This window comes from Oncorhynchus gorbuscha, unplaced genomic scaffold (genome assembly GCF_021184085.1).
Source record: "Oncorhynchus gorbuscha isolate QuinsamMale2020 ecotype Even-year unplaced genomic scaffold, OgorEven_v1.0 Un_scaffold_726, whole genome shotgun sequence".
Taxonomy (NCBI): Eukaryota; Metazoa; Chordata; class Actinopteri; order Salmoniformes; family Salmonidae; genus Oncorhynchus; species Oncorhynchus gorbuscha.
Window position 1 is genome coordinate 1 of NW_025745781.1, and position 15,219 is coordinate 15,219.

The following is a 15,219-nucleotide window of genomic DNA, read 5'->3' on the forward strand; positions in this document are numbered from 1 at the left end:
TTGGCCAGGATTGTTCAGGTTTCGGTCACTAGATGCCCCCATTGTGCTCTTTTGACCCTTTTTGTTTTTCCCTTGTTCTAGTTATTAGTTGCACCTGTGCCTCATTTCCCTTGAATGTATTCAAACCCTTAGTGTTCCTCAGTTCTTTGCTCTGTGTTTGTATGTTAGCACCCAGCCATGCTGTGAACTTATGTTTCGCTAGTTGGATTTTCATGAGGTTCTGGTGTTTGTTTATTTTTGATTATTCTTTTGAGGGTTTTTTCCCCCTGCTGTTCTTACCACTTTGTGGATTTTCCTTGTGTCTTGGAGGATATACATTTTTTCTCTTGGAATTACTTTTGACGTTGTGGATTTATATTTTTGCCTGAAGATTTTTTTCTTTATTAAATCACCGTCTCTAGTACTGCTGTGTCTGCCTCATCTTCTGGGTTCTGCTGGCTATTAGTGGCTCAGTTTACTAAGTGACTGTTTCTCACACCGGAGACCTGAGTTTGTAACCGGGTCCTGACAATGTCTGGTGATAAGGTGATAAGACCTTGGGATAAACAGCATCACAATTTTTAAAAAGCAATGCACTCATCCCCAAAATAATTACGGTGCTCAGAAAATGTTAGATGCTGTCTTTGGCAGTCTTACCTGAGCCACAGTCTGTCCCTTGGTCACATACTCGTTGCCGACCTTCACTCTGGGGTAGCACAGAGCCTTCAACATCTCAGCTGAGTTCAGGCCCAGCAGGTAGGCGATTTTATCAGCCACTGGAGAGAGAACCAACAACAACAGATTCAGGGACACAAGATCACTTGTTTCTGATTTCACACTGACAAAATAGTTTGGATAACTTTTTTGTGAGTTAGGTTTTGATTTTCTCCATTATTCATAATTTCAAATCATTTCTGGAGTTTGGAATTTGGTTTCCAAAAACTCTCCTGCATGACTTTTGTAATGGAAATTCTCCACTAAAAGACGAACACTCAATGTAAACGAATCCTACTTTATTAAGAGTAACATTGTTAGACTAAAATGAAAACAATGCCTTCCAATAAGGAGAAAGTTATCATGTTTGTTTTGCATGTTTCTCAACCTTGCAATAGGGGTAAAAGCAGAACATTGTTTGAGAGTGATCCATGTGTATTAGCAGTAGTGATTGAGAGGGTTTTCCTACTGGAAAGATGTCCTAGTTGAAGGAAACTGATAACTCGTGTTCTTCTGAAAGGGGAAAGAACACTCACTTAATGGTGTTGAATGACCTTTGCTCTGACTTTCTGGTGAGGCCTGATCACTCAAAGGCTAGAGACACTGGGTGAGATTTCAGTATAATATGTAAATGCTGGTAAATGCTAGTAAGTAGTGTATTGCTGTTGTTGTTTCACATCTCACCAGATTGCGTCTGCTGTTCTCTGACTCCCTGACCTTGTAACTCTGCCATGAGGTTGCCGATATGATAGGGGGAGCATAAGACAATTTGCAAACAGTTGTAATTCTCTTTGACATTTGAAAGGGTTTGAACAGTTGTGATTCTCAGGTGAGAGTTTCGTCTGCTTGGGGATATTGATATCGGGACATTATCAAGGGCCATCCACATTGACAGGCATGAGTTCCATGTGTACCATCGTGAGGATAAACTGCAACGCTATCTTAAGAAGAAAACAAAGAGACGCCAGAAGAATGAGTGCTGGAAGGGAGGAGGGGTGGTCAACCGTTACCTGTAACTGATTTAGGATTGTCCAAAAAGGTTTATTTGGGGGTATTAGGTTGATTGTGGGGGTCTGCACACTTTGAAATGTTATTTAGTAATTTAGACTAGAAATTGAGATACTGATGTGTCACTAACATGCCACTGGCGACAGTATAAGACAAGGACAAAGTTAATGCTAGAAATATCACATGAATATACTATATGTTGACATGTAGTACATGAATACACTCCTGTCTTTAGATGTACATTCTGCCAGTGTCTGTGTTTGAGTCTTAAATTCAACTCATATATTCAAGAAGCATGGGATCATTTATCAGTAGTTTAATGTATGATTCGGAAAGTGGAGAAGGAGAGAAAATGATTAAACATGTATTCTTTATCTTCCCTGTTCAAGGCCATATGTCTTCTAGGTGGTGTGGAACATGTGAGTGATCACCGTTCCAGATGAGGGACTAATTATTTGACTTGACCACGTTTTAGTATGTTTCATAAAGTGCCCTCGTAGCAGTGATTCATGTGTTATGGGTCAGAATGAACTTTGTGCAACTGTATTTGTGGCCGATGGCAAAGTACAAAGGGGGCCTGTCTCTGAGACAGAATATTTCCACAAGAGTGAGATAGGAGTCATATCGTAGAGCTAACTATATAGATTGTGAACTATTGCTGTATAAAACTGTCTTATAGCTTCACTGTTTTGTATCATTATATCAATTGCTTATTCTCAAATAGCTGTTTGTGTATGAGTCTGAGTCTGAGTGTCTGTGAGTGGGACTCACCCTCTGTGCCGTCTGGCTCGGCCTGCTCCTCACGCTGCTTCTGCTTGAATTTCAAGTTGCCATGGTGCACTACAGCTCCTGTCAGCTTGTAGATTCCAAGCTTCTCCTCATTAGTGAATCCCAGGATGGTAATGGCTTCCTGGCATTAAAGAGGAAGTACAACAGTGATGAACTGAACGGTAGTTCGGTCAGTTACACTACAGTTCTGTGCTGCTCACTGCAGAACAAATGGGATGGATAGATTTGACTCTTGGCCAACACATTAGTAGATGGCAGCACAAAATGAGTTTTACACAGTTCCACAGGACACATAGTGGCGCTCTCTTGTGGATGTCTTAAATGTATGTGCCTCAAGGTAAAGTGTGAAGGAATTAAGTGTTCCTTTACGTTCATGCTTAATGTGACTAGGGGGCAGTATTTTCATTTTTGGAGAAAAAAAAACGTTCCCGTAATAAACGGGATATTTTGTCAGGACAAGATGCTATCAACCAGATAACTCTTTCTCCGTATTCCCGAAGGTGTATACAGCATTGTGTAGTTTTCCGCACTTATGTTGAAGAATACCTGTAAGTGGCTACATTGCGCAAGTGGTCACCTGATGCTCCCAGAGAGATTCTCGCGTAAAATACAGAGGTAGCCATTACTCCAAACGGTCCTACTGAAAAACTAATTGTCCCAATGGATATATTATTGAATAGATATTTGAAAAACACCTTGAGAATTGATTATAAACAACGTTTGCCATGTTTCTGTCTATATTATGGAGCTAATTTGGAAGATTTTTCGCCGTTTTCGTGACTGCAATTTCCGTGCGATTTCTCAGCCAAACGTGAAGAACAAAAGGAGCTATTTCACCTACAAAAATAATATTTTGGAAAAAATGAACATTTGCTATCTAACTGGGAGTCTCGTGAGTGAAAACATCCGAAACTCTTCAAAGGTAAACTATTTCATTTGATTGCTTTTCTGATTTCCGTGACCAAGTTACCTGCTGCTAGCTGGACAAAATGCTATGCTAGGCTATCGACTAAACTTACAAAAATGCTTGTCTTGCTTTGGCTGTAAAGCATATTTTGAAAATTTGACATGACAGGGTGATTAACAAAAGGCTAAGCTGTGTCTCAATATATTTAATTTGTGATTTTCATGGATAGGAATATTTTCTAGGGATATTTATGTCCGTTGCGTTATGCTAATTAGTGTCAGGTGATGATTACGCTCCCACATGCGGGATGGGGAGTCACTAGACTAACACAAGGCATTTAGAATCAAACAAAAAATACATGAAAATTCCTAGCAAGTTGGAATTTCACAGTACATTCAGTGTGTATGGTGGTCCTATCCATTCCATATCTAGAGTTTGGTTAACCCTTTGTTTGACTCACATCTGTGGCATCCAGCTCTTCATTGTCATTAATGCTGGCCACAGCGATCTGTCCCTGACTGCACATGGGGAAGTCGTAGGGGTTGGTGGTGAGAAGCGCCAATTCTGTGGACAGCGGAGAACAGCTTGTCAGTTAAATCTCTTAGAATTCTGCTGTTCTAACTTCAGTATCTCTCCCTCCTTTACTCAATAGATGGACTCAAGGATACATGTAGTATATAATGAATAGCATCACAAGAGGAGACTGAGACTTGTGGACTAGTGCATCACAGTGCATTACTTGATAGATATTTCCCAGAGACCAGACCCATGTCTAGATGCCTTGTTACCTTGGATGTACTCATTGTAATAGTATTATTAGTGTGGACTATGAATATTTTTAACAAGTTCCACAGATGGGGGTGGGAATAATTTCCCCTAAAACTCTACTTTGTCGTACCAACTAGCTCAGGTTTGTGGCCTGTCATCATCTGGAAGAAGATGTGGTAGCCTCTCTCATCGGGCAGCTGGAAGGACACTCTGGACTTCTCCAGCAGGTCTGAGGGAGAGAGAGAGAGGAGAGAGAGAGAGAAAAAAAAATATGAAATCAAATTTGATGATATGATCTCCTAAAAATAATCTGTGTGAATTTAGGAAAGTGTTGAGAAACAATCAAAACCAACTCACAGGTTTCAATGTCAGCTTTAGCCAGTTTACCAGCTTGGAAGTGAATCCTGATGAATTTACCCTGTAGTAGAGCATGGGGTTATAAATAGGTCAACAAATGAATCTAAACTTTTACTTTGATAGACCCCTTTAAATGTTACAGTTTGTTGGACATCTATTGATTTAACAATAGTGAACTACTGAAATAAATGTTTCCAATATGAGGTAACTTCCACAGTATGCCCTTCATACTTACAAAGCGAGACGAGTTGTCGTTCCTCACTGTCTTGGCATTACCGTAAGACTCCAGCAGAGGGTTAGCTGCAATGATCTGATCCTCAAGAGACCCCTGATTGAGACAAACACAAGTTTCTCAGAAACGGGAAAAGTGGTCAAGTTTGTTTTTCTCTATGACTTGAACAAATTTCTTGAAACATGATTCACAGCTGGAAAAAAAGTTTGCTCAGAAAACCAAACTGAAATGTGATTAAAAGTCAAACATAAGAACAACCTACCTGCATTTTGCTGGGGTCTGCTTCCTTCTTGCCACCAGACACTGCAATGGTGGCAAAGTACTGGATGACACGCTTGGTGTTGACAGTCTTTCCTGCACCGGATTCTCCACTGGTTTATATGACAGAGAAAGAGGGGTTTTAGTTACATGTTTGAGTGTCAGATTGTATTTCACTAAGAAATAGCGTAGAAAAATACACTGTTAACCTGTGTTCTGACATAAGTCTTTAACAAATAATCCTTCTCATCGACTCGTTATTACACAGAACCTGATGCTCTAATCCATCCATAATGTCATGTATTTCATCACACCAAGTGACACCACAATAGAAATACTTCCTCAAGTGACATTTTAGTAAACAACTTACGTAATCAGGACGGACTGGTTCTCCTTATCTGGAACCAAAAAAACACATTGCTTATCATACTCAAGCAACATTTTGGGTACATTATTGCATGCGCATGAATTTAATTTCCAGCAAATTGTTCTAACCTAGATGACAAAACTCTGAAGCATATTTGAATTGGATTTGATTTGATTTTACACCCAACTATCCATCCGTCCATCCATCCATCCATTAGCACTTATGGACTTTGAGATCTATATACACTTATGGACATCTCTCGGTCTTGACCTTTAAGTCCGGTGAAATTCTCTCTTAGCTGGGTTCCTCTATGAACTAAGCTCTCTCTCTCTCTCTCTCTCTCTCTCTCTCTCTCTCTCTCTCTCTCTCTCTCTCTCTCTCTCTCTCTCTCTCTCTCTCTCTCTCTCTCTCTCAGAGGAGGACCTGAGCCCTAGGACCGTGCCTCGGGACTATCTGGCTTGATGACTCCTTGCTGTCCCCAGTCCACCTGGTCGTGCTGCTGCTCCAGTTTCAACTGTTCTGCCTGCGGCTATGGAACCCTGATCTGTTCATCTGACGTGCTACATGCTGTTTTTTGACTCTCCCTCTCTCTCTACCGCACCTGCTGTCTCGACCTCTGAATGCTCGGCTATGAAAAGCCAACTGACATTTACTCCTGAGGTGCTGACCTATTGCACTCTACAGACACTGTGATAATTATTTGACCCTGCATGTCATCTATGAACATTTGAACATCTTGTATGGCCTTAATGGCCATATACTCCTATAATCTCCAGCCAGAAAAGCACTGGCCACCCCTCAGAGCATGGTTCCTCTCTAGGTCTTTTCTTAGGTTGTCTTGGGTTTCAGGCTGGGTTTCTGTATAAGCACTTTCTGATATCTGCTTATGTAAAAAGGGATTTATAAATAAATGTGATTGATTGATCCAACCATCCATCCATCCATCCATCCATCCATGAGATTTCGTACCAATCATCATGAACTGAAAGGCGTTGTCAGAGACGGAGAAGATATGGGGTGGAGCCTCCACCCTCTTCTTCCCTCTGTAGGCGTTGACAACCTCTTCATCGTACACAGGGAGCCACTTGTAGGGGTTCACCGTGGCACAGAAGAGCCCCGAGTAGGTCTGGATGAAAGCATAATTAATTTAGGAGATTAACAAAGTCAGATTGACATTTACCTGGATTTATGTGAGGATGTGGGTGTACCTTGGTAAACTGATGTGGGTTTACTGTATTGATATGTTTTGGTTTCTACCGTCCATTTATGTGTAGTACTGTATGTGTGTATTTATTATGTTCATGTATGTGTGTTTGTATGTGCAGGTTTCTTACATAGATCATCCATGCTGCATAACGCTCTTTGAGGTTATACAACACAGAGGCTTCATTCAGGTAGGTCATCATGGCCATGTCCTCAATCTTGTCGTACTTAGGGGGGTTCATCTCATAGATGTCTGCCTCTTTGAACTCTTTTCCTTCCTGAAACCATCAGAAATCTAGATTACACACAGGTCAAAGTGGACATGACTGAAATGCTTTTTGCTCATTAAATACATGTTGAATCTTTTTAAAAATTCACATCAACATTTAATCCAACTACTTAGTTATCACCCACTGACACATAACTGGTGTTTCTTGACTAGTCAATTACAAACAATCTATGCCATTGTTAAGTAGCTGCGTTAAAGATGATGTGTTTGAAGGTTATATTCTGCTTACAAAAACATTGGAAGTTTGATTTTGCACTTTTCAAGAATCAGAGTGATTTGCACAAACTTGAACTTGAATACTTTTCAGATCAGACTTACCTCCTTAGTGCCGTCAGGTTTCGTGACTGTTACAGTACATTTCCCGTCGGCCCTGGCAGTGACTAAACCCTTAAGGTACAGCTCCACCTTGTCTGTCACATAGCAGGCGTTCTTTGAATCAAAGGGCATGGCTTGTGCCTCCATCCTCTCCTTCTCAGATTTACGAAGGTATATGGCAGCCTTGCCGTAGGCTTGCATCTCCGCGTCCGTACTCATGGTGACGGATAACTAGGAAAGAGATGAAACAAGAAACATGATTGACTCTGTGGTGCTTCCTCCCCAGTCAACAGAGTTAGGTGAGCGGTATCTCGAACCAAATATTCTCATCACTTTTTATGTGAAGAGTCAAACCATGTCTCACCTTCTATTACCCTTCCTACAGATGAATGTGTACTTCTTAGAGGACCCTGTGAAACAAGAGAGTGTTGTGAAAACCCACAAGTCTAAAGCCTTGTCATTGAACCCCTAAAGGGCTAGAAAACATTTAACTCAATCATTACATGTCATATTCAACTACAGGTGCAACTGGTAACTTTAATTTACTACACATCCAGACATTCTGTCAGGAATTCAAATAAATTCCCATAAAACCCAGTTACATTCTAGAACACCCTTTCAAGTGCAAGAGCACCCCTTTTGACTGTAAATTAAAGTCTCAGATTTGAAGTAAAACACATGAAAAATGCATTATTTTTAATGCCACTTGATTTAATATTGTAAAATCTTACAGAAGTCAATTCAAACAGTGCAGTTAGCTACTGCCTCAGATGCTGAGTACAAAGATGAGATAAATGTAAACATCTAAGAAGGTGGAGAGGTCTTACCACAGAGGAAGAAGGTATCTGACTTATGGATGCTGGGGCCTCAGCCTCCTTATATCTGGTTGGAAGTGTCAACCAGGCAAAAGTTAATTATGGACCACTCTGGGAAAGGACATGAATTGTATGAGAGAGGTGTTTATTTCTGTGTCTCACTAGCACCTCCCACTTACAGGAGCACCACACTCCCATTACATTACTCTTAAATGACACGTTTTTCTAAGAATTTAATTTCACTACATTAACATAAATGAGAGATTTCATACCTAATAGTTATGACAATATCAAAAGTTTGATTAATCAGATTGATTCCAATGTTACTACCACTGACCCTCAAATACTGTAATGGAATCCCTGTTGCCTCAATATCCTGAAATAGTTTTTATAAAATCTAATCTGATCTCATTTAGTTCCAGTTTAGTGGCATTAATCCTCATCAACAACTGTATATATACAGAACCAGTTAAAAGTTAGGACACACCAACTCAAGGGTTTTTCTATATTTTTCATATTTTCTACATTGTAGAGTAATTGGTCTCTCTCTCTCTAACACACCTGCTGTCTCTAACGCTGAATGAACGGCTATGAAAAGCCAACTGACATTTACTCCTGAGGTGCTGACCTGTCGCACCCTCTACAACCACTGTGATTATTATTATTTCACCCTGCTGGTCATCTATGAACGTTTGAACATCTTGGCCATGCTGGTCATCTATGAACGTTTGAACATCTTGGCCATGTTCTGTTATAATCTCCACCAGGCACAGCCAGAAGAGGACTGGCCACCCCTCAGAGCCTGGTTCCTCTCTAGGTTTCTTCCTGGGTTCCTGCCTTTCTAGGGAGTTTTTCCTAGCCACCGTGCTTCTATATCTGCGTTGCTTGCTGTTTGGGGGTTTAAGATGGATTTCTGTATAGTACTTTGTGACATTGGCTGATGTAATAAAAATGGCTTTCTAAATCAATTTGAATGATTGATTGATAGTGAAGACATCCAAACTATGAAATAACGCATTTGGAATCATGTAGTAACCAAAGAAGTGTTATACATACATACATACAGGGATTGGACAGCCAGGGAGAATTCTTGGAAGGCAGCATGGTCTCCCATTTTAATTGGAGACGTGTTCAGGATGTTGTTTAGTTCATTCTGGACCAGCTGACGTGGCTCACCATATCTCGCCTTCAGGGCCTGGAGAGCTGCAGTGTATGGTGTTGCGGAGTGCACAAAGGATTGGGCCAGCCTGTATGCACTGGGAAACCGCAAATGATCCATTAGTACTTGGTATTTGTAGCGTTCCGACAGATAGGCTCTCCAATGCCATTTCCAAAAGGACAAATTCACTCTCCTTTCCATTTTCAAAGTATGGCAGTTTGGGTCTGGGAATTCCATAGGCTGAGGCTACTAGAAGTTTCATAATGTTGGCTCCCTCTTCTGGTTGCGTGAAGGATAAACCCGGGACTTCTGATGAGCCCACTGTGGCCTCATTGGGCCTGTCCCCTACTGTCCCAGACCCTCCATTTGTGGCAGCCGGAATTGGGCGAGAGCCCTCCGACCTGTTGTTTGAGGACTGGCCTGGCCCTGGACGAAAGGAACGATTTACCTTGGTTGGTAATTGGCGGAAAGGCGAAGGAGTGATGCTTTGTCCAGATGGAGGAATGCTAACTTGTGTCACTGGCATAGAGGGCGTTGGCGGAGCGACCTGTCTCCCGTGCTCCGTGTTGGCTGTTGACCCCGGAGCGTCCGGGGACTGTGTGCCATGCAGTACCAGAGGGGCAGATTGGGAAAGAAAGGCAGACAGTTCAGGTCCATGTGGAGGGGTGGTCAGGTCAACTCCCTGTTCGTTCCTCTCCAGGAAGGATGTGACCATCCGTGCCTCCTCCAATTCCCTTCTGGCTTGATGGTGCCGTCGCTGCTGTGCCAGGTCCTTGGCAATGAATTCCCGTTCCTGTAGAGCTCTACGGGCCTGCACATCCAATTGGTGACATCGTTCATCAGCCTGTCGTTCCTCCTCTTGTAGGACAGCGGTCTGTGAATCGCTGAGGGCTAGTGAATGGCGGCTGCCATGGCCACTTCCAAAGGGGTATCCACTGGTCGAACTCCCACTCCGTCTAGAGTGCTTCGACGTTTTCCCATTAGTTAAGGGGTGAGCGGAGCCTGCCTCTGGAAGCTGGTCGACCTGTGCAGTGGGAGTTACCTCCTCCATAGGTTCTTCACGTAGACCACTTTCCTGCTCCAAAGCAGTTTCCGGTCCTTGGCTCAGAGGGGATGGTTGATGGCTGAAACGTATAGTTGATCCATCAACTCTTTGAGCTCTGGTGGGCTTGCCCTTTGATGTCGGAACCTCGACCACATCATCCTTAAGATAACCAGGTGCTTGCCTGGTTCTTCTGGTGCTGCTGGTAGTTGAGGATGAAGCCTTTGTTGCTTTAGGCTTAGCTCCTGGATATTTCCTTTGTTCCAAGACCTTTCCCTCAGCTGCTCTCTCCTCCTCTCTTCTTCCTTCCAGTGGAGACAATTCTTCCCTCTCCGCCTCCATTTCCTTTTCACCTGTCTTTGGTTCAGTCATCATCCTGCTCGAAGGACCATTGAAAGATTATTGGAATCTGTGTGGGTAGCTGGACAGGTAGGATGACTGACAGTGAAGGTGAACAGGTGGTCACGTGTCAGGTGACAGAGGAATGGATGAGACTGAGGCAGGAATTCCTTTAACCATAAAGTGGTATATTTACTGAGTAGTGTGGATTCATGGACGCACAGAACATCTGGATCAGATGGAGTTAAGGAAGACAAAGCAGCGAGATCAGGTGATGGCAATTTCCTCCTTTTATGGAGTTGAGATGTGTCGGACATTTCCACCTGACCTAATTAAAGCGCCCCTGGCCCAGCTGAGTAAATGGCAATGAATTAAAGGATTATTCCACCAACTCCATGGGCCTTTTCTACACATACATACATACATACATACATACATACATACATACATACATACATACATACATACATACATACATACATACATACATACATACATACATACATACGCACGCACGCACGCACGCACGCACGCACGCACGCACGCACGCACGCACGCACGCACGCACGCACGCACGCACGCACACACGCACACACACACACACACACACACACACACACACACACACACACACACACACACACACACACACATACATACATACATACATACATACATACATACATACATACATACATACATACATACATACATACATACATACATACATACATACATACATACATACATGCATACAAGTATGTAAACACCCTTTCAAATGAATGGATTCTGATATTTCAGCCACACCCAATGCTGACAGATGTATAAAATCGAGAACACAGCCATGAAATCTCCATAGACAAACATTGTCAGTAGAATGGCTTTACTGAAGACCTCAGTGACTTTCAACGTGGCACCGTCATAGGATGCCACCTTTCCAACAAGTCAGTTCATCACATTTTTGCCCTGCTAGAGCTGCCCCGATCAACTGTAAGTGCTTTTATTATGAAGTGGAAACGTCTAGGAGTGACAATGGCTCAGTCGCGAAGTGGTAGGACACAAAAGAACACAGAACGGTACCGCCGAGTGCTGAAGCACGTAAAAATCATCTGCCCTCAGTTGCATCACCCGCTATCGAGTTCCAAACTGCCTTAGGAGGCAACGTCAGCACGAGAATTGTTCGTCGGAAGCTTCATGAAATGGGTAGTCATGGCCGAGCAGCAGCACACAAGCCTAAGATCACCATGCCCAATGCCAACTGGAGTGGTGTAAAGCTCGCCGCCATTGGAGCAGTGGAAATGCATTCTCTGGAGTGATGAAACACGCTTCACCGTCTGGCAGTCCGATGGACGAATCTGTGTTTGGCAGGAACGCTACCTGCCCGAATGCGTAGTGCCAAATGTAAAGTTTGGTGGATGAGAAATAATGGTCTGGGGATCTTTTCATGGTTCGGGCTAGGCCCCTTAGTTCCAGTGAAGGGAAATATTAAGGATACAGTATACAATGACATTCTAGATGATTCTGTTCTCCCAACGTTGTGGCAAAAGTTTGGGGAAGGCCATTTCCTGTTTCAGCATGACAATGCCCCTGTGCACAAAGCGAGCCCCATACAGAAATGTTTTGTCAAGATCAGTGTGGAAGAACTTGACTGGCCTGCATAGAGCCCTGACCTCAACTCCATCAAGTACCTTTGGGTGTTTGAACATCACTGCCGACCTCACTAGTGCTCTTGTGGCTGAATGGAAGTAAGTTCCCTTCAGCAATGTTCCAACATCTATTGGAAAGCCTTCCCAGAAGAGTGGAGGCTGTTATAGTAGCACTGTTCCAACATCTAGTGGAAAGCCTTGCCAGAAGAGTGGAGGATGTTATAGCAGCACTGTTCCAACATCTAGTGGAAAGCCTTCCCAGAAGAGTGGAGGCTGTTATAGTAGCACTGTTCCAACATCTATTGGAAAGCCTTCCCAGAAGAGTGGACGCTGTTATAGCAGCACTGTTCCAACATCTAGTGGAAAGCCTTCCCAGAAGAGTGGAGGCTGTTAAAGTAGCACTGTTCCAACATCTATTGGAAAGCCTTCCCAGAAGAGTGGAGGCTGTTAAAGTAGCACTGTTCCAACATCTATTGGAAAGCCTTCCCAGAAGAGTGGACGCTGTTATAGCAGCACTGTTCCAACATCTAGTGGAAAGCCTTCCCAGAAGAGTGGAGGCTGTTATAGCAGCACTGTTCCAACATCTAGTGGAAAGCCTTCCCAGAAGAGTGGAGGCTGTTAAAGTAGTAAAGTGGAGACTGACTTCATATAAATGGCCATAATTTTGGAATGAGATGTGCTACGAGCAGGTGTTCACACACTTTTGGTCATGTAGCGTATTAATTTACAGTTTGATAGTTGTTTCACTTAATGAGTCCCATTAGCATCTATTTGATATTTAGCATATCTTTGATATTTAGCATATCTTTGATATTTAGCATATCTTTGATATTTAGCATCTATTTGATATTTAGCATATCTTTGATATTTAGCATATCTTTGTAAGTCGCTCTGGATAAGAGCGTCTGCTAAATGACTTAAATGTAAATGTAAATGTAATCTTTGATATTTTAAGTATGCATCGTGCACCAATATTGCTTTTTAAAAGCCTGTTATATTAAATGAAGTGCTCTGATTTGCTGAAGTGACAAAGTTCATGCTGTCCCTATGTGCAACTCTGTGACTTCTAGGAAGATTTTAACCCCAAAATGTCTCCAAGTTTTCATCATAATTGTATCATTGCAAGTTATTTGGTTGTTTTGACAAATACATGTTGGAAGATTATTATTTATGTCATGTGATTCATTTTAAGGTCAAAGTGAACTGAACTCTCGTTTAAATATGATGAATCTGATCATTTAAAATATTTTTTTCAAAGCAAACATTGATTATCTAACAGTCAAATCTAGGTGTAAAAGAGGGTTCTACTCTTTTTGGCCATTTTGTGGTGGAAAACTGAGCGGGTCGAGAATAACATGTCAAACCTGTTACCCATAGATAGACAGGCTTGAAATGTTTTCCCAATAAAACATTTTTTGTGAAGCTTGCTTTCAATTGCCCTTCCCTGTTGCACTCCGCAAGCTTGTCACGAGGGGACTCATGTGTCACGACTTCCTCCGCAGTCGGTTCCTCTCCTTGTTCGGGCGACGTTTGGCGGTCGACGTCACCGGTCTTCTAGCCATCGGTCTTCTAGCCATCGCCGATCCACCTTTCATTTTCCATTTGTTTTGTCTTGTCTTCCCAACACAACTGGTTTCAATCCCATCAATTACATGTTGTGTATTTAACCCTCTGTTCCCCACATGTCCTTGTCCGGTATTGTTTTTTGTAAGTGCTTGTGCACGTTATGTCTGGGGTTTTGTCCCATTATGATTATTGTTTTGTTCACGGTGATTTTTATCATTAAACTGCGCAGTTGGAACACAGTCTTTGCTCTCCTGCGCCTGACTTCTCTATCGCCTTACACGCACGCCTTACATCATGGCTGATTTCAGATGACCCTGTTACGGTCCACCCTGATACCTTATTTGGCACTTAATATGCACTTATTCTAGTATTTATTTAGTTGAACCTCTTGAGATGGGAAAACATGTGTTTTATTAAGTTGAACTTGTTCTCTTTCTGATGGAATGTTAAAATTAGGTGAAAAAAACGTTTTCATTCCAAGTTTCACAACCCAAAAGGGGCTCATTATGTGTAAGGACCCATGTTTCACTACCCAAAAGGGGCTCATTATGTGGAAGGACCCATGTTTCACTACCCAAAAGGGGCTCATTATGTGTAAGGACCCATGTTTCACTACCCAAAAGGGGCTCATTATGTGGAAGGACCCATGTTTCACTACCCAAAATGGGCTCATTATGTGGAAGGACCCATGTTTCACCACCCAAAAGGGGCTCGTTATGTGGAAGGTCCCATGTTTCACTACCCAAAAGGGGCTCATTATGTGGAAGGACCCATGTTCCTATTGAAGATTCTGGAGGCACTTTTATTTGTCTCACATTTCAGTTGGCTAAAACGGTCCAGTAGGATTCTTATGACACATATCACCAGTACAGTATTTCAATAATCTTATCCACTCATATTGCTGACAGCGATATAACTGCCTCAAACGTTTATTACACTCTGAAGTTAACTGCTTAGCAGCTGAGCTGGCTTCAACGATGACCTTTATTTATGACCTTTTCTGTTTGCCATGAAGTTTCTGAGACCACAGAGCATCACTCGGGGCAACATACACATCCCCTGCAAAGGGATAAAAGTAAGAAAATAAACATGGGAAATGATTTCCTCTGGTCTGAAACGGCACCAAGAACACTGTTAGAACTCATCGAAACTTTAGACGTGTGGTATGAAACATTTGGTGTTATAGTTTGGTCCAGTGTGACTCAGTTGGTAGAGCATGGCACTTACAATGCCAGGGCTGTGGGTTCAATTCCTCTAGAGGGACCAGTACAAACACATATGAAAATGTATGCACTCACTACTGTAAATCCCTCTGGGATAAGAGCATCTGCTAAATGACTTCAATGAAATGGGAAAATATGATACACAGGCACTTAATGAATGGTAGAAGGGGTTTGCTAATTTGTTCTCAAGTAATGAAAATGTGGCATATATTTACACAGTGTAAATCCACGAAAACAAGAGGC

The 15,219-nt window shown here is 42.3% G+C and overlaps 1 protein-coding gene across 1 annotated transcript; it reads right to left on the bottom strand.

Annotated features, from left to right (window-relative positions):
• Nucleotides 1-636: 636 nt before the first annotated feature.
• Nucleotides 637-8,092, bottom strand: LOC124019931 (myosin heavy chain, fast skeletal muscle-like; the record flags this gene model as incomplete). Its single annotated transcript, XM_046335378.1, has 13 exons — nt 8,014-8,092; nt 7,551-7,596; nt 7,190-7,417; nt 6,714-6,860; nt 6,349-6,505; nt 5,383-5,410; nt 5,017-5,125; nt 4,758-4,850; nt 4,523-4,583; nt 4,296-4,394; nt 3,858-3,961; nt 2,473-2,611; nt 637-755 (listed from the first exon to the last, which is right to left on the bottom strand). Coding segments are annotated over exons 3-13 (1,272 nt in total), but the record flags the coding sequence as incomplete, so codon positions are not given.
• Nucleotides 8,093-15,219: the final 7,127 nt, after the last annotated feature.